The 22122-nt window shown below is 46.0% G+C and overlaps 3 protein-coding genes across 4 annotated transcripts; 1 reads left to right on the forward strand and 2 right to left on the reverse strand.

Moving 5' to 3' along the window:
* Positions 1 to 1471: 1471 nt before the first annotated feature.
* On the reverse strand, positions 1472 to 5123 carry SNIP1 (Smad nuclear interacting protein 1). The gene is made up of 4 exons (XM_042833978.1): positions 4949 to 5123; positions 4773 to 4869; positions 3677 to 4263; positions 1472 to 3038 (listed from the first exon to the last, which is right to left on the reverse strand). Exons 1-4 carry the CDS (start codon positions 5104 to 5106, stop codon positions 2774 to 2776), a joined length of 1107 nt encoding a protein of 368 aa, XP_042689912.1. The 5' UTR covers positions 5107 to 5123; the 3' UTR covers positions 1472 to 2773.
* Positions 5124 to 5288: 165 nt separating this feature from the next.
* Positions 5289 to 8695, forward strand: DNALI1 (dynein axonemal light intermediate chain 1). Its single transcript, XM_042833849.1, has 6 exons — positions 5289 to 5369; positions 5436 to 5569; positions 5640 to 5809; positions 6276 to 6454; positions 6713 to 6877; positions 8228 to 8695. The coding sequence occupies exons 1-6, from the start codon at positions 5289 to 5291 to the stop codon at positions 8261 to 8263; spliced, it is 765 nt and encodes a 254-aa protein (XP_042689783.1). The 3' UTR covers positions 8264 to 8695.
* Positions 7904 to 20719, reverse strand: GNL2 (G protein nucleolar 2). Of its 2 annotated transcripts, none has more exons than XM_042834060.1 (16): positions 20595 to 20719; positions 20417 to 20501; positions 18594 to 18688; positions 18005 to 18144; positions 16718 to 16902; positions 16258 to 16324; positions 14881 to 15039; positions 14223 to 14336; positions 13433 to 13561; positions 12943 to 13047; positions 12687 to 12845; positions 12430 to 12537; positions 11685 to 12118; positions 10975 to 11054; positions 10199 to 10293; positions 7904 to 9106 (listed from the first exon to the last, which is right to left on the reverse strand). In XM_042834060.1, the coding sequence occupies exons 1-16, from the start codon at positions 20656 to 20658 to the stop codon at positions 9026 to 9028; spliced, it is 2100 nt and encodes a 699-aa protein (XP_042689994.1). In that variant the 5' UTR covers positions 20659 to 20719; the 3' UTR covers positions 7904 to 9025. The 2 variants fall into 2 exon arrangements, with proteins under 2 accessions (XP_042689994.1, XP_042689993.1); XM_042834059.1 differs by lacking the exon at positions 7904 to 9106 and adding an exon at positions 9191 to 9377.
* Between the last annotated feature and the right edge of the window lie 1403 nt (positions 20720 to 22122).

Genomic DNA, 22122 nt, shown 5'->3' on the forward strand with positions numbered 1-22122 from the left:
GCGCCTCACCACTCTCATAGCAAAGAACTTCCCCCTCACATCCAACCTCAATCTGCCCTCCCTTAATTCAAACCATTTCCCCTCATCCTGCTGTTATCTCCCCTTTCCAAGAGTTGATTCCCCTCCTGTTTGTAGGCTCCCTTTAGGTACTGAAGGCTGCCATGAGGTCACCCCGCAGCCTTCTTTTCTCCAGGCTGAACAAGCCCAGCTCCCTCAGCCTGTCTTCTGCAGCCCCCTGATCATCTTTGTGGCTCCTCCGGACCCTCTCCAACAGCTCCCTGTCTGTCTTACACTGGGGGCTCCAGATCTGGACGCAGTGCTGCAGATGGGGCCTCACAAGAGCAGAGTAGAGAGGGACAATCACCTCCGTGTCCCTGCTGGCCACACCGCTTCTGATGGAGCCCAGGATCCCATTTCTGAGCTGCAGTAGCGCACTGCTGGCTCATGTTCAGCTTTTCACCCATCAGGACCCCCAGGTCCTTCTCTGCAGGGCTGCTCACAAGAACTGCTTCTTCCAGTCTCTATGGATGCCTGGGATTCCTCCGGCCCAAGTGCAAAACCTTGCACTTTGCTGTGTGGAACCTCATCAGGTTCACCCAGGCCCAACCTACTGACGTCCCTCTGAATGGCACCCCTTCCTTCCACCGTGTCAACCGCACCACTCAGCTTGGTGTCATCAGCAAACTTGCTGAGGTGCACTGGATTTGGGGCTGTGCTTGAAGCAGCGCTCGGATGGAGGCTGCAGCACGAACCAGCAGGCACAGCAAACAAGGCCAACTCCAAACCCAAGGCTGAACCCCTCTGCCCACTCAGCAGCCCAAAGGCAGGGCTCTCAGGGCTCCCCGCTGCTCCGCGGAACCCACCCAGCTTCAGAACCTGAATAAGGAAAAAACTCGCACTGAAATGAAGGCCATCAATGATGAGACCTGAGATCAGATGCTGCGCCGCTCCCAGGCAGAGGCTTATGTTGGTTCTGTCACCACTCGGCGCAGCGCAGTCCCACCGTCAGCAGTCTGTGCTCCCCTGCCAGGCAAACCATCAGCAGTGGTACAGCAAAACAAGAGCAGTGCTGCTGCACCACACGGTAACTCCAGCCTTCCCCCATAGCTGAGGATTGCCGGGGTCACTTTGGTGTTTCCTTCACAGGGACACACGCAGCCCAAGCTGGACGAGATGCACTCACAGCCCTGCAGAGCAGCGAGGCAGCTGCAGCCCTACCAGCACCCCAGGGGTCACTGAATCCATCCAGTCCTGCTGCTAAAGGATCATCAATAGTCCAGTAACAAACATCTGCATGAGTTACAACGATCTGCGAGTTCTACAGCTGTTAAACCTGTAACAGCTGCAACACATTCCCTCAGGGTCAGCATCTCTCCCACCTTTCCCTTTCAAATGAGTGCATCTATTGCAGAGAACACAAAGGGGGAAAACGGGACATTAGAAAAACATCACAGCTAAAGGTAAATAGGGCTAAATTTACAAATTCTTTATTTAAAAACCTCTAGAGTGTGTATATATAAAGGAGAGCCTTCTAGTCAAGATCCGTCCTGCTTACTATTTGAAAACCTACATCAGCAGCCCATATTTACACCATAAATCCAGTGTGCATACAGCACAGCACGTTTGTATACACAGTGTATGTACACAGCATGTCAGAACAGTGTGTGTGGCCACAGAACAAACACCCAGGCTGAGCAGTCAACAGTGTAGAAAGTCTTGTTTCTTTTATCAACCATAGGAAGAAAACATCCACAAATAGGCAAGATGCATTTTCTTTCAGTGAGTGGAACTGGCTTTTTTTACCTCTTCCTAAAGTGTTGTTTTCTTTTCCAGTAGGGCAGAATGTTATAAACCAATGATAGTTCCATTTTACTTTTTTTTTTTTTTTAATATATATAAAGAAAACTTAAATAGTGCAAACCAGTAAAAACATGCCACCACATAACAAGTACAATTACAAACAAAAACATTAAGTTACTCATGGAGCTGACAGAAACAAAGGCCCGAGCTTTAGGAGAGGAAACTCAACATCCATCACAGTTGCAGCATTCTTTGCTGCATTGCATACTGGACGTGCACTGATGTAGACCTCAGCCCTCCCAAACCATATTATTGCAGCCTAAAGCCCCAGGAAGCAGTTCCTTTTATTTGGACTTACCTTGGAACAGCACATCCTGGTGAAATGCCCATTGCTCCGAGTGCTCACAGTGCAAACCAACAACCCAGGACACACAAACACCTGGGGGGCTTTGCAATATTTCTTTTTAGGTAAATTCTCCTGTCCAGAACTCCTAAATGGCCAAGGAAATTTGGCAAACTCTACCAAACAAGACATGTTACAAAAAAATGCATCGGGTTACACTTTAACTAAGATCTCAGTTCAGTAGCATTCTCAAGGGGTTATGACAAAACAGTTAATAAAAATATTTTTAAATACGCTTGCTGCGTTCTACATCATTTTTTTCCAGAAGAAGAAAGTCTTTGAACATTTGCTGAACGTTTCCAGCATCAGAACATTCACATCCAGGTGCTTTTTTGCTTGTTAGGATAGGAAGAATGACCTGGATTTCCTGACACGCAGACCTACCAGAGACAAATACTCAGTGGAGTCCCCCAAAATAAACCATGAGAACCATTCAGCAACAGAAGAAGGACTTTAAGGCAGTGAGAAGCACCAGCGCTTTGATGCTCCAACGTTTACATCCCAATGCATGTTTTATTGAAAAAGGATTTCCCTCCCCTGCTCCCCCGTCCCCAATTTCCTTCTCTTCTGTTAACTGTCAGACTCTTCCTCCTTCTCCTCCTCTTCGTCATCGTCCTTTGCGTTGGCCTCAGATTTATCTGAAGATTCGTGGAGGAGAACATACTCCCTGCTGCTGAATCCAAATTTCAGTACGTCCTTCTCCTTCAGTTCGTAGTAACGCTGCGGCTCAATCCTCTGGTTGTTTAGAAAAGTACCATTGCCAGAGCCAAGATCGATGATATACGGCTTCACTCTGCGGCCAACTGTGCCGTCGGCACGAGTGTGCTCCACAAGCCTGGCAAAACAAGAAAACCCACATCATTCTGATCACAACAAAGGGATTTTCCAACCCATCAGCCTCACTGCAGTGCATACTTAACCGTACTTCAAAGATCTGAGCAAGAACAAGGAGAGTAACGAGAGATGGGACAGGGAAAAGCTCCGATTCTGACAGAACTGCTTCACCCCTAAAACTTCATACGTTACAACACAGTAATTCATGAAACAGAACAGATGGCTGCTCCTTAAGAGAGCAACTCTGCCTCCAGAAGCACGCAACCCCTGCTGTTTCCAAAGGAGATCAGCAGTCTTTGTTGTGAAAGACCAAATGAAAAGCTCTCCTTGAAAGGTTTTCTACTGCCAATTCCACCTGCTAATTACTCCACATACAGATGCAGTTCTGTATTTAATCCTGCTGTGTCTTACTAAAGACTATTTTTCTCACTAAAAGGCTGCTTATGGTTAAACGAAAGGAATTATAGATATTTCTGATTATTGCTAATATGCTCCAGTCATACCTCAATTCCATTTACCTAAAAACCTCTGAGCAAAATGCACTTTCTAATCTGTGCACATCCACTTTGTTTGATTTTTTTTTGCACACGAGTGACCAAATAACCCCGATCTACCAGATGGATACAGAGCAATACTGACCGGTACTGGAACACAGCGTGCTGCTTGGAGCAGGAGGGATGGTCGATGGGGATATCTGCTATCCTGCGGTGCCTGCCCAGCAGATAAGCACTCTGCCTGTGAATGTACATGACTGGCAGGAACTCATCATTTTTGAAAGGATAGAGGCGCCATCGTTTCTTTGGAATCCGAGCTTCTGGGGGCTCGCTGTACTTGATCACGACGCCTCGGAAAGTGTTGGTATCCTCCAGAAGGGCACCAGACAGTTCAAAGCTCGGTTTTTCTTTGTTTACAGCTTTATCTTTTGGTTTATTATCAGATTGCCTGTGTTCTGGATTCTGGTCGAGACCGCTGCCCTCGTTATTCTGTCGATGCTCTCGTCTTTTCTCATTATAAAACTCCCTCTCCGCTTGCTGCTCACGGATGTTCTGAACATCTCTCTCTCGCTCGTGGCCTCGACCCCCAGGCCTTTCACTTGGATTTTTCCTCCTGTCTGAGTGATCTCTGTGCCTGTCTCTCTCACCGCTTCTGTCTCTCCTGTGTTCCTGTTCTGATGCGTGTCTCTGCTTTCGCTCCTCGTTTCCTCTACGAGGATGGTCATCTCGTTCCTGAGGAAAAGAAAATAAAAGACTTATAGCAATGGAACTAGAATAAGAATGAAAGAACAGCAGGTTCACTTTCAAAAGAGATCACAGATCAATACATGAAAAACAGACTGGAATACGTGACACGTATATCTAGATAAAGTTATTTCCTTGCAAACTGAACTTGGGCTGAATAACGCAAGACTGAGGGAGAGCAATGCATCATCAACATCAGGAAAAAGGAAGCTTTCCGGGTCAGCCTGCAGAAGTGACAGAGGCTGGGCTCACTAAAAGGTACAAATAATCAGTTCCTTATGGCACAACACGAAGCAGGGAGCAACGAGATATTACACTCCTAAAGAGATGCTCTACAAGGATCAGAGGGCTTCCAGACCAGAAGCCGGTTCCGTACCTCCGCACGCATCTCACGGCCGCAGCAGGACGCACCCCGGGCCCCGCCGCCACTCTTGTGTGCAGAGCCGAGCGGCGGGCAGCTCACAGAGCCGGGCCTCGCCGCTCCCAACGCCATTTACCTGCTTTACCCTCACAGCCCCGTGATGCGGACTCCGGCTCCGCCTGCTGCGCGGAGATTTGCTCCTCCGGCCGGATTTGCTCTTCCTTTTAGGCGATCTTTAAGACAAGGACATGAAAAGTGAGCGGGGCCTGCGGGCTGCGGGCCGCGGCGCGGGGCCGCCAGGAGGCCTCCTACCTGCTGCTCCTGCCGCGGCTGCCCCGCCGCTCCTCGGCCGGCGGCGATTGGCTGCCACGCGCCGAACGGGAACCGGACCGCCGCGGGCTCCGCTTCTCGGCCTTCACTGCCACCTCCCGCCGCCGCCGCTCCCGTCGCCGTTCGGCTGCGGCCTCCATGGTGCCGCGAGCCGCTACAAACGGAAGTACGCGCCGCTTCCGGCCCGCGCGCAGTCACCCGGAAGTACTTCTCCCAGAGCCGCTGCGTAACGCGCCTGCGTAGGCACGCTGCCTTCCGCTCCGCGCATGCGCCTTATGGAAAAAAAACGAGCGGCGCGGTTGCCATAGCGACGGCCGCCGCCATGATCCCGCCGCCGGACTCGCTGCTGCGCTACAACCCGCCGATGCTCGTCAGTCGCCGCACCGAGAAGCGCTCCCCGGAGGTGAGTGGGGCGGGGAGGAGCGGCCTGTGCCGAGCCCGGCCCGCACCCACCGCTCTCTCCCCTCAGGCCCTCCCGCTGAAGGCCACCCCGCAGCCCTCCCCGCCGCCGGGTCCCGTCCCGCCGCCCCGACCTCGCACGGCCGCCGCCGCTGCGTCAGCGAAGGAACCGCAGGAGATCCTGAACGCCATCCTACCGCCGCGGTGAGTCGGTTGGGGATCCGCCGAGCCGTTCCTCAGGGCCGCCCCGCTGAGCTGCTGCTTTTCTGTGCAGGACGTGGGAAGAGGACAACCGGCTGTGGGTGCAGGAGGTTTCCAGCACTCCCAGCACCCGGCTGGACGTCGTGCAGCTGCAGGAGCAGCTGGACCTGAAGCTGCAACAGCGGCAGGCGAGAGAAACAGGCATCTGCCCCGTGCGAAGGGAGCTGTACTCACAGTGCTTCGGTCAGTGCTCCTGGCATCCACACAGCTGCCTTAAAAGCACAGCCTGGAACAGGCATTGTACACATATATAAAAGATACAGGGGCTTAGCATTGCGTTAGTTATACACAGCAGTTAAGTTAAAACCCTTTGCCACTCCTAGTGTTGCCAGCAAGAGATGGCTGTTTGGTTAAACCGAGCTCTGCTGGAGTGCTGAAAGCTGCATAAAACCATTACAAGTTTGAAGGGTTTTGCTGTTATGTGTTCTTACCTTTCTTGTACCACCCCTCTACTTCATGCCTGTGGTTTTGTTAGGTAGCACTTGATGCTACAGCTGCAATACAACAAACAAAATTATGACTGTCTCCAGTTAAATCGATGCTGCTTTTGTGGTGCAGAGAACAGGGCAAAGACAACTAGCCCTGCACATTGTGCACACCCAGCATTCCCAACTCAGTGCAACTCTGTTGCTGTACCTTTTCTTTAAAGATGAGCTGATCCGTGAAACCACAATTAACTGTGCAGAGCGAGGACTGCTGCTGCTTCGAGTCAGGGATGAGATCCAAATGACAATTGCTGCTTACCAGACGTTGTACGAGAGCAGCATTGCCTTTGGCATGCGGAAGGCACTGCAAGCAGAGCAAGGCAAATCTGACATGGAAAAAAGAGTAAGCTGGTTTGTTACCCTTATGCTGTATGGCATGAAGAAAGCTAAGCTATGGGCTTCTGTATCAAAATCAATTATTTCTGCTTCCACTGGATGGCAGTAAAGTGTATCCAATACTTGCCTTAAAGGCTGCGTTTCATAAACGATCTGCTAATATTCCTGTAGCATTTTAAAGACTGTACAACATAGCATTGTCTCAGCATAGTAGAAAATTGATTAATAGCAAACAAAACATGAGAGATCTGTATTATTTTCCGAGATTGAAGAGCTAGAAGAGGAGAAGAGGGAGCTGGAAAGACTGGTGAGCGAAGAGAAAGCAAAATGTGAAGCTATTGAGAAACGTGAGACTGAAAGGCGACAGATAGAGGAAAAGAAACACACTGAAGAGGTCCAGTTCCTGAAGAGAACCAATCAACAGCTGAAGGTTAGTAAAGAAATGCAGTTCTAATTAGTGATGGTAAAGCCAAGCATTTTGCAATTAAAGATGTAAAAGGAACTAATTTTATCCTTTCAGTTCAATAGGAGTTCCATTTATGATGCATTTGTATTAATGCTTTAAGTTCTCAATGAAATGGGGAAAAGAGCACAAGTTTTATGCTTTCTGACTACAATTATTTAGCAGCAGACTTGTAGTACAGTGAGAATGCCCTCACACGTTCCTGCAACTTCCCATTGCTATGTGAGATAATAGAACTATGGACAACACAAAACCTAGGAAGGGTGAGCACACGTCACTGACATCTCTAGCCTCCAGAAATCTGTTACATCACATTTGAGGTGTAATTACTGTGATGGAGGTAGAAGCATTCTTCCTATTCACTTGTTGCTCGTGGAAAACACTTTATGTCCCATGGTGATCTCGACTGGATTACTGAAATTGTTTTGTATCTGAAAGGAGTGATTCTGTGTATGCTACTTTAATGAAAGCAGAGCTTCTGTCAATTACTTTGCTTTCAGAAGGGGAAAAAAAAAAGTGTAATCATAACCATAAATGTTTCTGGCTAGAGCTGAAATACTTCCTTTACACCAAGCTGCCCTCCTGATCTTCAGTATTGTTACAGTTTTTCCTTTCTAAACCATTAACAGCCTCAGGCCATCTTGAAGTGTTTTAGGGCACAAAATACAGTAACTGTTGGAGCAAATATGTGCAGGGCTGAAGCCGTGTTTCCTCCTTGAAGTATTTTAACAGCTGTGCGTGTATCACTGTGGTAGTTTATTTTTATGGCAGCTTTAGGAAGAGAGCAATCTGAAAGCCCTGGAAGCCTCACACACTACATGCTTCTTAAGCTCTCTGATCAATCTCTTCACTGGGCGTCAAGTTGTCTCAGGAACTGAAAAACTTGCTGTTCCCAGCTACTTCTGTCCTCGAGTCAGTTTGTGTTCCAAACCCCAGAGAGCCAAATATTTAATTTAGCTAACATAGTCCAGCCTGAAATCAGAGAATTCAGACCACTGTTTCAACAGCTTTTATTTAATTTCCTCCTCAGTGCTTTACATTATAAAATGAGTCTTTCATTGTATGGAGCCAAGGCCAGCTCTTTTCTTCTCAGAAAGCAACAAGTGTGCATGCCAAGAATGAAAAGCTAATTTATAAAACATGTAGTGAGGAATGGAGTAGCTAGGGAAAAACCCCTGCTCTGTTCCTCTTAAGTACCACAGTATCACTCAGCTCTTCTCTTTGAATATCTAACAGACAATTTATCACTGCTCAGCCACACAGTTTTTATTTTCTAGATTAAATCTAATTTGACTGATTCTCCCATTTGCTTTTCAGGCTCAACTTGAAAGCATCATTGCACCAAATAAGTAAATTTTTTGTTGGCCTCCAGGCCAGAAGAGCTGTCAGAGAACAAAGTTTGCAATTAATGACTAAGATTTGTCTTCATAAAACAGTACTGAACTTTCACTTACCGGTAACTGAAAGCAGTCTAATTGCATTATTTCTCCCTTTTTCTCGTTAAGAATTGAAATTTAAAACCTCAGTAACAACTGTGCCTTCTTCCTGTGCCATCACAGCATTCAGCTCCTCGATATGTGAACATGGCTGGGTCTCGCTAGTTGGCAATATGCTGGATGATCTTCAAAGCAATAAACTAATAAATGCTTTTCCAGGCAAGCATCTCTAAAGTTTTTACTCTGGAAGTGTACAAAATTCATTCAGAGGCAGTTTATGAAGTGTCTACACTCACGTGTGTCACATTCACTGTTAGGTTTTAGGTAGCTCTTGGACACAAGGCAGTTAGAGTACTTCCTGAGCACGTGCAAGTCAGTGTTATTTATGTACCAAAATCCTTCTCAGCAACCAGCAGCAGTCACCTAAGATGAGCAATACCAAACCCTGTGCTTATTTCTAATGAAACAAAGATGTATCCAAGCAGCACTTCTCAGTGAATGCAAATGACAGTTTCAGCTGAGATAGCTGCATAACCAGCTAGTTACAATCAGCAAACAGGCATAGGAAGAGAAGCTCACTGTGCTCTCTGAAACAGCTCCATAAAGCTCATTTCCAGCAGACCAAATCTGAAGAACATTTCAGGAAGTGTTTTTTTTGCAAACGCAGTGTTTACTGGCCTTAGATGGTGATGTGGAAATACCACGATCCAGTTGCATAAAGAACTTTCAGATGATGCAGAAAAAGAACGAGATGTGACTCCTGGGAACAAGACAGACAAGTCAAACTCAGCTTTGACTGGGAACTACAAGTTTTATATTAAAAAAAAGAAAAGCCACCGCATACTGGAGCTGTTTTATGTAAAATTTAATAGGATCAACAGTTATTGCTTATGTTTATATTTTTTGTGCTTTGATCTCTGTGCCTCCGAGCCACTTTTTTTCTTGTTCTTATTCTTATTTTTCACGTTGTGAGTTTCATAATACCGGACTCCAACTTTCTTGGAGCGCTGCTGCCTCTCAGCTCGTCTCCTCTGTAATGCACACAAAATGTGTTAGCACGTCCACAGCACCCACTGCCTGAATTTGTCTGCATTCTTTCAGTGTTCACTTTGCATTCCACAAACCTTACGTGAAACAAATCGTTTCCTATAAACCATTACTGATGTGAACAAACAAACATCTATAAAGAATCCACCCACTCAAGCTCTTAAAACGTCACGTGAGAGGATGCAGTTTAATCCCTACAAAAGTGGAGGAGAATTACAAGAAAACTGATGTGCAGGAACTGTGACCAAACACGCATGAATAGAATTCAGTCTTCCACTGTCAGTCTTCCTCTGACAGTCCTGACAGTCCATATATATTAATACCCCCCCCTCTTCCCCCAAAAAAACCCCACCAAAATAAACAAATCCTTGTGCAGGATTTGTTTACACATCACTTTAACATGCTGCAAATACCAAGTGAAACAGCCTGTCTAGACTCAACAAACACAAATAAGAAATAGGAGCAGCAGCTCTTGCTGTAGACAGAATGGAACAGCCACTGACTTTTGCCCATCTAGACCCAAGTTTTCTCATCTGTCAGATTTAGATCCCTGCTCTCTTAGCAGCATCGCAAGGTAAGCAGAACAGCTCTCTACAAAGGATTTCCCTTTCATTTCCCTTTCAACACTGTCATTGTTACCTGCTGGCTCCTCTAATGGCTGTATGGCCAGCTGGAACGTACTGCTGTCACAACAGACAGCTGATGTCAGGTCTCAAACCTCTCCAATAACAATGGGCAATCCATGCAGGAAGAAGCCAGCCCAATTACTCCACTTATCTATTACACAACAGGAGATCACACTTACTTCTTTGGATGTCAGCTTCTTGCAAGGCTGTTTACCCAAGTGGTCTTCATCATCCTCCTCTTCTCTATTCCTTTTTCTTTTCTTTACTGTGCCACCTGCAAACACCAAAGATCATGTTCTGCAGCATCTTCCACAACACCCACGTGCCCACAGAATTAAGACTGGGGTCACTGTCCCATCCATTTCAGCAAAGCAATCCTTTGGTGGTATTTTAAGAGCTTTTACCAAAACAACGTGTCCATCCCTTACCAGAAAACCACTTCTGGTAAGCAGATTGCTTAAAGCCTTACGTAAGTCTAGAAAAATATCCATCTTGTCAGTATAGGATTCTTCCACATTATTTTGCCTTTAATCAAACTTGCTTTGGAAACTGAAGACAGACTTGCAAAAAGTGACCACAGTAAAATCTATAGCCTGAAGTAGCTCTGTGCTTTTATAATGTCACAAAATGCTTCCACCCCCTGCTGTGTAATACTATACCATGTGGAACGGATGTTGCTGAGACTGCAAACCACCCACAGCACCATTCTGCTGAGAGCACAACATTTGTCTTTATCTTCACTCAGTAGTTGAGGGCATGTTTTACTATCCAGACCCTACAGAAAGGCTACAGCAAGGTCATGAAGCATGAACCCTTGGGTTCACAAGCAGAGGTTTAAGAAACAGCTCTGCAGAAAGAAGAACTTGCAGTCAGGAGCCAATGAAAACCTTTAATCCCTATTTTCTCTCTCATTGGATTTCCAAGCACAGATCAGGAACTCCTAATTTTGTTTTACCTTTCTCTTCATTTTCTTTGGTCTCTTCAGCCTTCTGCGTGGATTTTGCAAACACTTTTTCACTCAGCTGCTTGGGGATTCTACCAAAGATAAAACAGGCAATAAAAGAATGTCATAACACAAAATGCAGCCATATCTAACAAGTGATCAATCTCCAGTAGGTCCCAGCAGCCTGTCACCAGCAAAGCCGCAGACTCTGCATGGAAGAAATATTCCAGTAAGCTCGTCTCTAGAGTTACTGGACTTGTGCATTGCACAAAGGGCAACATTTAACACTTCACCTTGACATCTCAGTCCTCACGAACCTGGGGGATTTACTCTGCTAAAATTGGGCCTGCTACACAAGCTGGGATAGTCTTGTAAATGCACAGACTCAGATACAGAGAGGACGCTGCCCTCTGTATTACTCAAGAAAGGTCAATAGCAGGGAAAAATGCAAGGGAGAAATACTGCTCCCCACAGGTTTCTAAACCATAGCTGAAAAGGCAGCTTTCCAAAAGTGAGAAAACTTTGTTATTATGGCCAGCAGGAATTCTTAGAACATTCTCTCAAAAACAAACTGCTGCTTAGCCAAAGCTCAAGCATTTATGGCTCAGCTAGCGAAGCCATGGCAATGCAGCATAAATGGAGTGAAACTACAACAGAAACTTATCGTCTCCTTCCCACCCTCCCCCAGGAAAACGCTCGAGTCACTAAACAGATTCAGATACCTTATTGCTGAGAATCTCTTGGCTTTGGCCTTATCCAGGAATTTTTTGCATTTTGCAATCTTCTCCTCCAAAGCCTGAAGAACTGCCTTCGAGCTTTCCTTGGCACTCGGTACAGTTGGCTGTGATTCTGCCTCTACTGAATCTTGATGTTGCTCATTTTCCTCTTCCTCTTCTTCCTGTTCCTCCTCTTCAGGACAATCGCTGTCTGTTTCATCAAAGCCTGGCACATCTACAGGAATTAGGTCTTCTTCTGAGAACTGAGGTGCTACATTAATCCTCCCAAAGTTTTGCCGAACGTTTGCCATGAGTTGCTTCATTTCTGTGTCTGTGTTGTTCTTCTCTTCTGTTGCCTCCATACTTGATGCTACAGACTCAGAAATTTCCTTCTCGTTGATAGATTGGCTTGATGTCATTGCTCCTTCCAGTGCAGGTGGCTAGGAGAAAGGGAATAATGGATATATCATCCACAGCCTGTCCAAACATCCCTTTGGACAAAGCCTAAAATAACTAACATGGTCATTACTGACATTTCTACTAGTCAGACGATTGCAAAACAGCTCAGATGTCTCTGTGGAAGAATTCTTTGCTACCTGCTCCTCTCCATGTAACTATCAAATTTAAATGACTATCACCTGAATCACGTCAGGAAAAGCCCAAGTTACACGGTGCTCAGGCAAAAGCTCCAGTGGGTATCATTAAAAAAGGGAATAATATGCAAGAAGAGGCACGAGCTTCACATCCTCACCTCAGAACCTGCTTCTGCATTTGGTGGCTTCACAAAGAATGGAATTCTGCCCCTCTGCCAGTCGTTGAGAACCATCTTGCTGACAGTTTGCACATCAGGCTCACCACCCTGAAAGAATTCAGTAACAGTTTCTGTCCTTGTTTGCAGGGCATATCATCTTCATGTTATCTCTTTGCAACTGAAACATGTTTCCCATGTTCAGTGCAGAAACAGACCCCCGTGCTCTTCCAACCCGTAAATGGAGGATGCTCTCAAACCTTTAGTAGTTTGCCAGTCCTAGAAGCAAGCTTCTCCAGGAAATCTTCTGTATCTTCCCAGAAATCAATTTTGTATGTCTTCCTGATGTACTCTGGTTTGGCTCTTTCCAGCACCGCACTAATGTGGTCTTCAGGGCTCTTAATCTTTTCAACTTGAACCTAAAAACGAATGCTCAAGTTTATCAACCCTTTGGAAAGTGAACTCACCACACCGAAAACAGCAAGAATTCTCCCTGCACACAGCATAAATACGTACCACTCCCTTCAGAACAATGTCTGTTTCTGAGTCTCCAGATGGATACACAACCCCTGGGCAGTCAATGAGAAAAATCCGCCTCATCAAAGTAATGTACTGCCACACCTGAAAGACACCAGTGGTCCCCACGTTATCTCCTCTCACGCACAACTGTTAGTTCAGCTTTTCAATGCACAGGTTTAACACACAGATGTCATCTCAGAAACCTGGCATTAGCACAGCACTGAGTCAGGGCAGCTGAGCGTTCAGATCGCACAGCGCTGCAGAACAGGCAGGGTGGCAGGCACAGAAACTCAGAAATGCTTCTGTGCAGCAGCACTCCAGAACAATGCCTGGCTCATCAGCCACCCCTCAGACTCAGGGTCATACAGCCTGTATAATTTCGGTGACTTGAAAATGTTAACGAGCCAATTTTACATCTATTCTGCCTCTGGCATTTAATATTTTAAATATTATTTTTATAATCTTCAAAACAGCAGCGTCTTCCTACCTTGGTTTCACCAGCAATGGGAGCCACATTGCAGACCTTCTTAGACCGCAATGTGTTGATCACTGAGCTTTTGCCAACGTTTGGGTACCCAATAAATCCCACACTGATCTGTTTCTTGTCAGAGTGTAACTGTTAAGAAAGGACACATCACTTTAATACCTCATAGAAAATGACCGAGTTACTACTGCAGTTTTAGCAGCTTCTGGTCTTGTATGACAAAGCAAAGGCAGCTCCAAATCTACCAGATTAAAGACAACTGAGATCAGCTCTTTTCTATCTGGAGAAATGTACAAGGGCAGAATCTGTCTAAGAACTCCAGCCACTGAAAGAGAAGGAAGATGTGAACCCAATGTGTTTCTTGCTGCTTTGAACTTACTTGTAAATGCCTTAAAATTAGAAACCTTTTAGACTGAAAAACAAAGCAAATACAAACAGCAGCAGGGGACAGCAGACAGCTGTGGTCTGGAGGCAGCCATTTTCTCTTGTCTTGAGGTCAGTTACTTTCTTGGGAAAGTGAAGATACTTAAAAGGAGCATCCTAATACAGCATGCATACATGCAGGACATTAACAGGCCTAAAATACATTCCCTTCCTCTGTTCATTCACATCAGACCTAAGAGTGCCAACTGAGGGGTAGTGTTTCCCATTTCCACAGAATGAAGCTTGTTTGCTGACAGAACGGCCAAAAGAAAGTGTGCTGTACCCCACACATTAAAACAGAAGAAATCCCATATGAACCCCACCCCCCTTCCAACCCCAAACAGCACAAAGGCCCACGGTTGTTCTGTACCTTTCCAAACTGCCTTAGAAGCTGTATGAAAGCACCTTTGCCAAAAGGGTTTGTGAGGCTGGCGTGAAAAGCAAGTGTTGGGTATTCCTGGGAAAGGACAGCAACCCAGCGCTTCTAAAAGAGGAAAACACTGCTCAGTTATCAATGCTGTGCTGCAAAGGTGGGGAAACAATGTGATGATGAGAACGCAGCACTTTCACTGCACTCACACACACAACTGTCTATAAAAAAATTGCCATGTAAGAACCTTTGAAGCATTTTTATCAGCCCACCAGCTAAAAGCACTGGCTATTGTTTTCATAAAGGCAATTTCCCCCAAACGCCTTCATTGCTAGCTAATTAGTTTAACAATATAAAACAGACCAGCTGTGGAGGACATGGATCTTAAATGTACTAACATTTAGCATACTCTGGAGACATCAGCTGAACAGTTAAATCCAGACAGAGGAAATAGGGAATTTGTGGCTGATGACTGTTGCTCAACTGAGCCAAACTTGGACTGATTTAAATGGTCATTGTTACTTTTACAGTGAGCAAGCAGAGAGTTCCCACTGACCCAGTTACATTATGCCCTAAAGAAACTAGAACAAGGACTGGCAACAGAATTAGAGGCCATGAAAGGAACAAAAAAACATTGAAGGGACGAGGCTGTGCTTACAGTAGCCCAGGTAGGAACAAGATCACATTTGTTCAGGACAAAAATGAGATGTTTCCAGTGTTTCTCTTTTTTCAGATAAGATTCCACATGAGGGGAGCGAGTACCCATAGGATCTCTGGCATCAAGAACTTGAACAACAACATCAGATGAGTCTATCACCTGGAGGAAAAAAAAATACATATATATCACACAGAAGGAAAGTCACCATTTCCAAATCTAAATTAGTAACTTCCTACATTCTTCTCCTTATAGCATAAAACCTTATAGCCCTTAGGAACAACTGTTACTTTCCTGTAACGATCCCAGACTCTACTCTCTCCTCCCTGCTCCCCTCCAAATTTAGGCTGGACAGCTGTGAGCAGCCTTTATGCACTACAGCTTCTAGGAGCACTTGGGAAGGGAAACACTACAACCAAACAGTGAAGTTATTTGCTTAAGCAGACAAAAACAATGTTCTCCATCCATTCCATAAAGGATGTTTGCTGGATCAGTATGAAACACACAACCAAGTAGGAACCTGCTGTTAGTCCACTAAGCATCTACAGCAGGGAGCTGTCATTTCATGACTTGCTTCAAGCCAAGTGAATTTGTTTCACAGCTATTTCCTGCATTTTTGGCAGAATCCTATTGAAATCTGTTTTGCTCTATCATTCCCAGCATTTTTAGGCCCAGATGAGAAAGTTCTAAGCTGCATTCAGAAATTCAGAACAAGAAGTCAAGCAGTTTAACAACTAACAGTCACTGAGAGCGCACAAACTGCACCTACCAAGCTAATTCATCCTCAGACTCCACTCCTCTAGCAGAGGTGGTAACTCATGGAGAACTGAAGGTGAAAGCACTCCAAAGATCTTATGACACGTCCTTGAAGAAACTTAAGGGCATTTAGCTGGTTTATTTGTGGTAAAGCCCTAGGAATTGTTCATTCTGCCAGCTCAGCTTTCGATCCTATATTTTGAGGGTGTTTGTTCCACTGGAACAAGAGCTCAAGAATCAAGCTCAGTCAGGCAGAGACTTGAAAATGAATCTCCCCTCTACTCTACAGCTGCTTTTTTTCCTGTTCTAGTTGATGGTCTGGTTCAACACCAGTGTTAGAAGAGAGTGTATGGCTTTATATCAGTCAGTTCAGTTAGGCTGACAGGAAAACAAGCAAGAGAATTATACACTCAAATAGACAAACAGACACTTTTGTTCTAAGAAACTATACAGCAAATTCAGCAGATCAAAAACTTTCCTAAGGTGGCAAGATCAATAAGTGTGCTGTTTTCAGAGCTTTTCAGAGCACTGCCACACAAGATTTCCAAGCTGTGCTGCAGAACTGGACTTCATAAAGGCTAAAAGACAGACAAATGCCTGCTGCAAACTGTAAGTGTTGCTTACCTTGTACAGCTCACCCCAAATTCTTTTTGACTGTCCTTTCTTAAATATTTCCTCTTGTGCTTCATCCCTGGAAGTGGATCACCAGAGACATCAAACAACCACAACAACAGGGCTGTAGTGCTGTCTTCTCTAAAGCCAGTTAGCCATTTACAGAGAGAAGAGGAGATTAGACCCAGTCCCTTATTTAACCCAATATCTGAGTTCACAAATTGTCAGATGTGCAACAAGCAATGAATTAGCAGTGAAGACAGAAGGGTCCCATGGAAGCAGCAGGTCAGTTAAATATAGTGGGACAAAAAAGCTTAAAATCCAGCCAAATTCAGCTTATTTCTCATTGCATTCTCATCAATCAGAGACTGGCAGCATTGATAGAGGTACTAGATGCACTTTTTTTTCTTTAAGTGAATGAAGCTGACGTTTAAGAAATGTAAATAGAGAATAATTTCTCCTTCCTATCTACCTTACACCAGTGTCTTCTGTGACCAGGTCTCTGTCTTTGCCCTGATCATAACACTCTGATGAGGCTTCTGCGTTCTCCAGCAGAGACTGCACATCACTTGCAGCAAGGTTTGGCCTTTTCCTCTGTGCTTTGGGGCCAAACGTTGTTTCAAATGTTTCTGTGTCAAGAATGTGAACTCTGGAGGTCTGTGGAAAGATGGAGTGTTAAAAAACAAAAAAGAACAAAAGAAAACACACCACAATGTCTGGTTTTCCATCTCTGGTAACACGCAGCCAACAAGACCTCAGTGCAATGCAACTCTGTAACCTCAAATAGGAGTTATAGGTAACAGTGTTTGAGTTCTGCAGCTTAATCTTGAGAAGCACAAACGTGGATATTTAACAAGCAGCAAAACAGCTGCACTTGCCAAAGAATTATGCTTCAGTTCTTTCTGCATAAATGATGTCAAAAGTAATTAAGGCTACAATGATGAAAATTCAGCTGCTATCTTTGATCATTTCTTGTTTTTCTAACAAGTGCACAAATCTCGCCAAATTCACAGGTTTTTGTCAGGGATAATTACAGTCCAAACTGTAGAATTTGAAGCTTGTAATGAATGCCAACTTTTCTTGGAACGTCACACAATTCATAGCTGAAAGAAATAATTTGTTTTTGTAACACTTATTTTAGTTTACAGTAACTATGCCCTTCATTTAGGTAACATTTTTATGACACAAACCTGGCAACTTCCCATGTGAACAAGTACCTAACAATACCCCAAAGCAATATTTCAGACATTATGAAAGCAGTCTGGTAACAACTCAAGGTTTACGTGCTTGAAACTCAATTCTCCTTGAAACGAAGGCAGCGTGCAGAACTTCTGATTCAAGATAAAAAGCACACATTTGAGTTCAGACATTCACTGCATGAGGGGGCACACGCTAACAGAACGATGCTTGTGGTCTGATTGTCACATCAACCATTGGAAGCATTAGAACATGAGGTAGCAAGCTGAGATGGTCGTTTTCAATGCCATATTCTAACCTAGAGTGCTTTGAAGTAGATTTCCTGTGAGAAAATGTGAATTCCATAACACAGACCTCACAAAGCACAGGGAAATAACACACTGCTTCTTTGCCTACAGCATCTGCAGCGTTGTGGCCTCAAAAATATCCCACCCCAAGACATTTGCCCCAGTTCCTCCTCCAATGCTTCTACAAACACAGCAAATTTCCCACTGATAAATAACATTCATGATACCTCTGTGCACACAACAGCCTCAAAGCAGTGCAGATGAATGATACTCACGTGAGGTTTAATCCGATCGTGGAAAAGGGACATTGGTAATTTGCTTTGCTTCATGACCACTCTGTATGGATCTTTCATGACAGTTTCCATTTCTTCTTGAAATTTTTGTAGGGATGACTGCTTGATCACACGAGTATTCCCTGCATGTGAAAAATCAATACTGCATCTACACCACTCCCCATCTTTAACTGCTTCAGAGAATCCGAGTATGCTATGAAAATATAAATACTTCAACTGGAATAAAAAATACCAGCAGTAAGAAATAGAACTTGAAAAAAAAATATTTGAGATTGGCATATACAAAGCACCTCCATTCCATCAGTCAAAGTAACACAGAACACTGAGGATATGTAGGTTACAACATGTACTTAACAGCAGCACATGGAAAGCAAATAGCCAATGTGTTGCACGTGCAAAGTGGAAGCCAATGAGCTTGCCTGTTGTGAGGGGTATTTCACCTTCATTTCCAGGTCTGTCCCACACAACGCTGAAAGCACAATTCTGAAATAAGCACAAACTACAACAACCCACAAAGTTCAACCAACTCCAAGCCTCCTGAATTGAGAGCCTGAAAGCTGAGAAAACTCACCAAACCATTTAATATTTGGTTCCACTCTTGCAACTGTGCCTGGTGCCACTGTCGACTGATACTGCAGAGGTTTAATCACTTTGCCACGCTTGTTTCTAAGTGAAAAATGAGAATGCATGTAAACACACAATGAAGCCATGCACCCCCATAGCACTTTCATTCACTAAAGCCACCTTTCAACCCCTCAGTGCCAATCCAAGTCTATGCTTGCACAAAGACCACAGAATCCTAGAATGGCCTGGGTTGAAAAGGAGCACAGTGCTCATCCAGTTCCAACCCCCTGCTGTGTGCAGGTCACCAACCAGCAGCCCAGGCTGCCCAGAGCCACATCCAGCCTGGCCTTGAATGCCTGCAGGGATGGGGCATCCACAGCCTCCTTGGGCAACCTGTTCCAGTGCCTCACCACCCTCTGGGTGAAGAACTTCCTCCTAATATCCAACCTAAACCTCCCCTGTCTCAGTGTAAAACCACCCCCCCTTGTCCTATCACTGTCCACCCTCATAAACAGCAGCACAGCACTGCTAGTTGGACGAGCTATCACACCTGCTGGCACACACTGCCCTGCAATGATCCTAGGCTGATATTTTTTCTGTTTGCTGTGTCAAATCACAGAGAAATGTCTCTGAAAAACACCTCACCAAGCACCTTTGTGTTTTGAACTCTATTTATCAGAGGTGGCTTGGGGTCAAGCTAAGTACTTCAAGATAACTGATAAAAGTTAGCATGCAACATACAAACACACATACACACACACTACAGTAGCTTTCCTGCAGCACACCCCAAAGCTCTCAATTCTCACTCCAGCTTGACTGAACTCTTCAAAACTGCATACGAATATCTTATTGAGGTGCAAGGCCTACTTAAGCATGACTTCCAAAGATATTACTCTCTTTTCTTTCACATGCTGACATGGAACCTTTGCAATCAGTTCTACCCATCAGCCTCTACTGAACACCAGCCAGAAGAGACGCTTCCACCTCGAGACTTGGATTAAACTTAGTCATTTTTCACAATGTCATACCTCCCCCAGTCATACCTCAAAACAAATTAACAGCTGGCAAAACAGAACTGCTACTCCTAACCAGCAACCTCAGAACCCTCACAGCACCAACATCGTAGCAGAGGTGCATATTTATAAGGTAGGAACTGTGCCACAGCTGTAGGTTCTCACGTGGGTCTCTCAGTAAGAGCCATACAGATGTCAGGCTCTTCAGGCATCCTGAGGTGCACTTTGGTTGGACATGAAAGAATTCTGAGTATTTTGGGATTTGTGACATCCCAATGGGGATCATCAACTCTTTGAAAGGGGAGATAACAGCAGGACGAGGGGAAATGGCTTGAAGTTGAGGGAGAGAAGAGTTAGGTTGGATGTCAGGGGGAAGTTCTTGACAGAGAGAGTGGTGAGGTGCTGGAACAGCTGCCCAGAGAAGCTGTGGCTGCCCCGTCCCTAGAGGTGTTCAAGGCCAGGTTGGATGGGGCTCTAGGCAGCCTGGTCTGGTATTGAATGTTGGTGGCCCAGCATGTGGCAGGGGGTTGGAGATTTGTGATCCTTGAGGTCCCTTCCAACCCCGGCCATTCTGCGATTCTGTGAATGGGAACACATCAGCTGTTCCATGTCACAGCTTTCCAGCTACATTCCTTGACACACATAAATTAGAGTTCAGGATCAAGTTCCCCAGCTCACACCATTCCCCAAATCAGCCCAGTAACCAGACGCTGCCACCACACGAAGCCCCAGCAGCCGCCCAGTGCGTGGCTCCCGACCAGAGCACACGACGGACAGGGGCACTCCGCTACACAGCACCGGGCACGGCCGCGCTCACCTCCGCTCCTTCTGCCGGTACATGTTGAGACGGCGGATGGTGGCTCGGTCCCGCATGTTGTTCCCGCCCGCGCCAGCCACGCGATCTGAGGAGAGAAAGCACTGTTAGACCCGGCCGGCACAACTCGGCCCGGCCCACACGTGATACGACACGCTTAAGATCGCAACGCCGCACGTACCGGGATTGGTGCTGGCGCGGGACGGGTTGATGGTGCTGCGGCCTTTATAGCGTGGCTTCACCATGGTGCCGCCGGGACCGGACCAAGCGGAGACACCGCTGCACTACACGCGCGGCTTCGAGCAGGAAGCAGCGGCACGTGTACTTCCGGCGTGGGGGCAGCGCGATGACGTACTTCCGGCGGCTCCATTTCCCGACTGCGCAGGCGCCCCCCAGGTTGCTATGGCAACCGCTAGGCACCGCCTCACACGTCCGGTTGCTACGGCATCGCGTGGGCCTCGCCGGTCCAGGGCCTGGCTCTACCCCCGTTACCCGCCGCTGCCCATCGTTACCCACCTCTCCCCACCGTTACACATCCCGCGGGAGAGGCCAGGGGATGCCGGTCCCCATAGGGGCTGTGCCCGCACCCACCGCCCGGCCTTGCCCGCCTGGTGCCCGCCGGCTCCCGCTGTGTGCCCGGGGGCGCGGCCTCCGGTTCTCCATAACCTTTCCTCTGACTTCTTCCCAGTCCCCGGCTGTCCGCCCTGGACAGTGAGCAGACTGCAGGCGTTTCAAAGGGCTGTAACAACGAGAGTGCTGGCACGGGAGCCCTCATTGTTTTTGAAATGTTGTTTGTTCACAGAAACATAATAAGAATCATTTGGGAGCTTGGCATTAGGACTTATTTCCATTTGCAGATGAATGCATGCGGTCAGCAAAGCGGTCTGCTGATGCGGGGATGCTGGGGGGAGCGCTGGGGAGCGAGCTGCAGGCAGCAGCGTGCACTGGGGTGTTTACAGGCACAAAGTTGTTTGTCCCGGGCTCCTGGCACCGACTGGTCAAAATCACAAATGACAACACACTCATTTACATGCATGTAAAGAATTGCACGGACCTTGCAACAGTCTAAACGGAATTTTAGGCAAATTACAGTCCTGAAGACTACGCTACGTTCAGCCAGATTTCACTAGAAATTGGAAAGATCCACACCTAGGAGGAATGACCCAAAGCCTGCTGAAATGGTGTTAATTCAGCGCAGAGGTTGGGCTGGGAGCAGGCAGCTCTGCACGCTGGGGAGTCGTTTGCCAAAGTGAAGGTCTGTCCCAGCATCCCTGAATAGTTATTAGTGGCAGAGAATTCACGGCTAGTTCAATTTCCTCGCAGTTCTGCTAATGCTCTGCTAAATCCAGAACAATAACAGAGCTTCTGAGATTGTGTTCTTTTAATGATTTTCAGCATTTTGCTTTTAGGTAGCGCACGGTTCCTTCTGCACAAAGTAGTCCCAATTAGTCAGACTTCTGAGCTGCTTTGTGAGATGGCAGTCTCGAATTTTCAGTGTGTTTTGTATAAGCCTTTTTTTTCTCTTAATGGAATTATCTGTGCCTCGGGCCTGTAACAAACACAGTGATGTGGGCATAAAAAAATCAATTCCAAATTGTAGATAATTGTTTAAACTATCAGACTCGAGGCTTATGTAGAAGAGTTTTCTCAGGACAAGTGTGTTTTCTATTAAAGTTGATATTAATCTGTCAGAAAATCCTTTTGATTTT

The sequence above is a fragment of the Centrocercus urophasianus genome, unplaced genomic scaffold, assembly GCF_019232065.1.
Source record: "Centrocercus urophasianus isolate 14NV4802_14NV808 unplaced genomic scaffold, USGS_Curo_1.0 seq_43, whole genome shotgun sequence".
Lineage (NCBI taxonomy): Eukaryota > Metazoa > Chordata > Aves > Galliformes > Phasianidae > Centrocercus > Centrocercus urophasianus.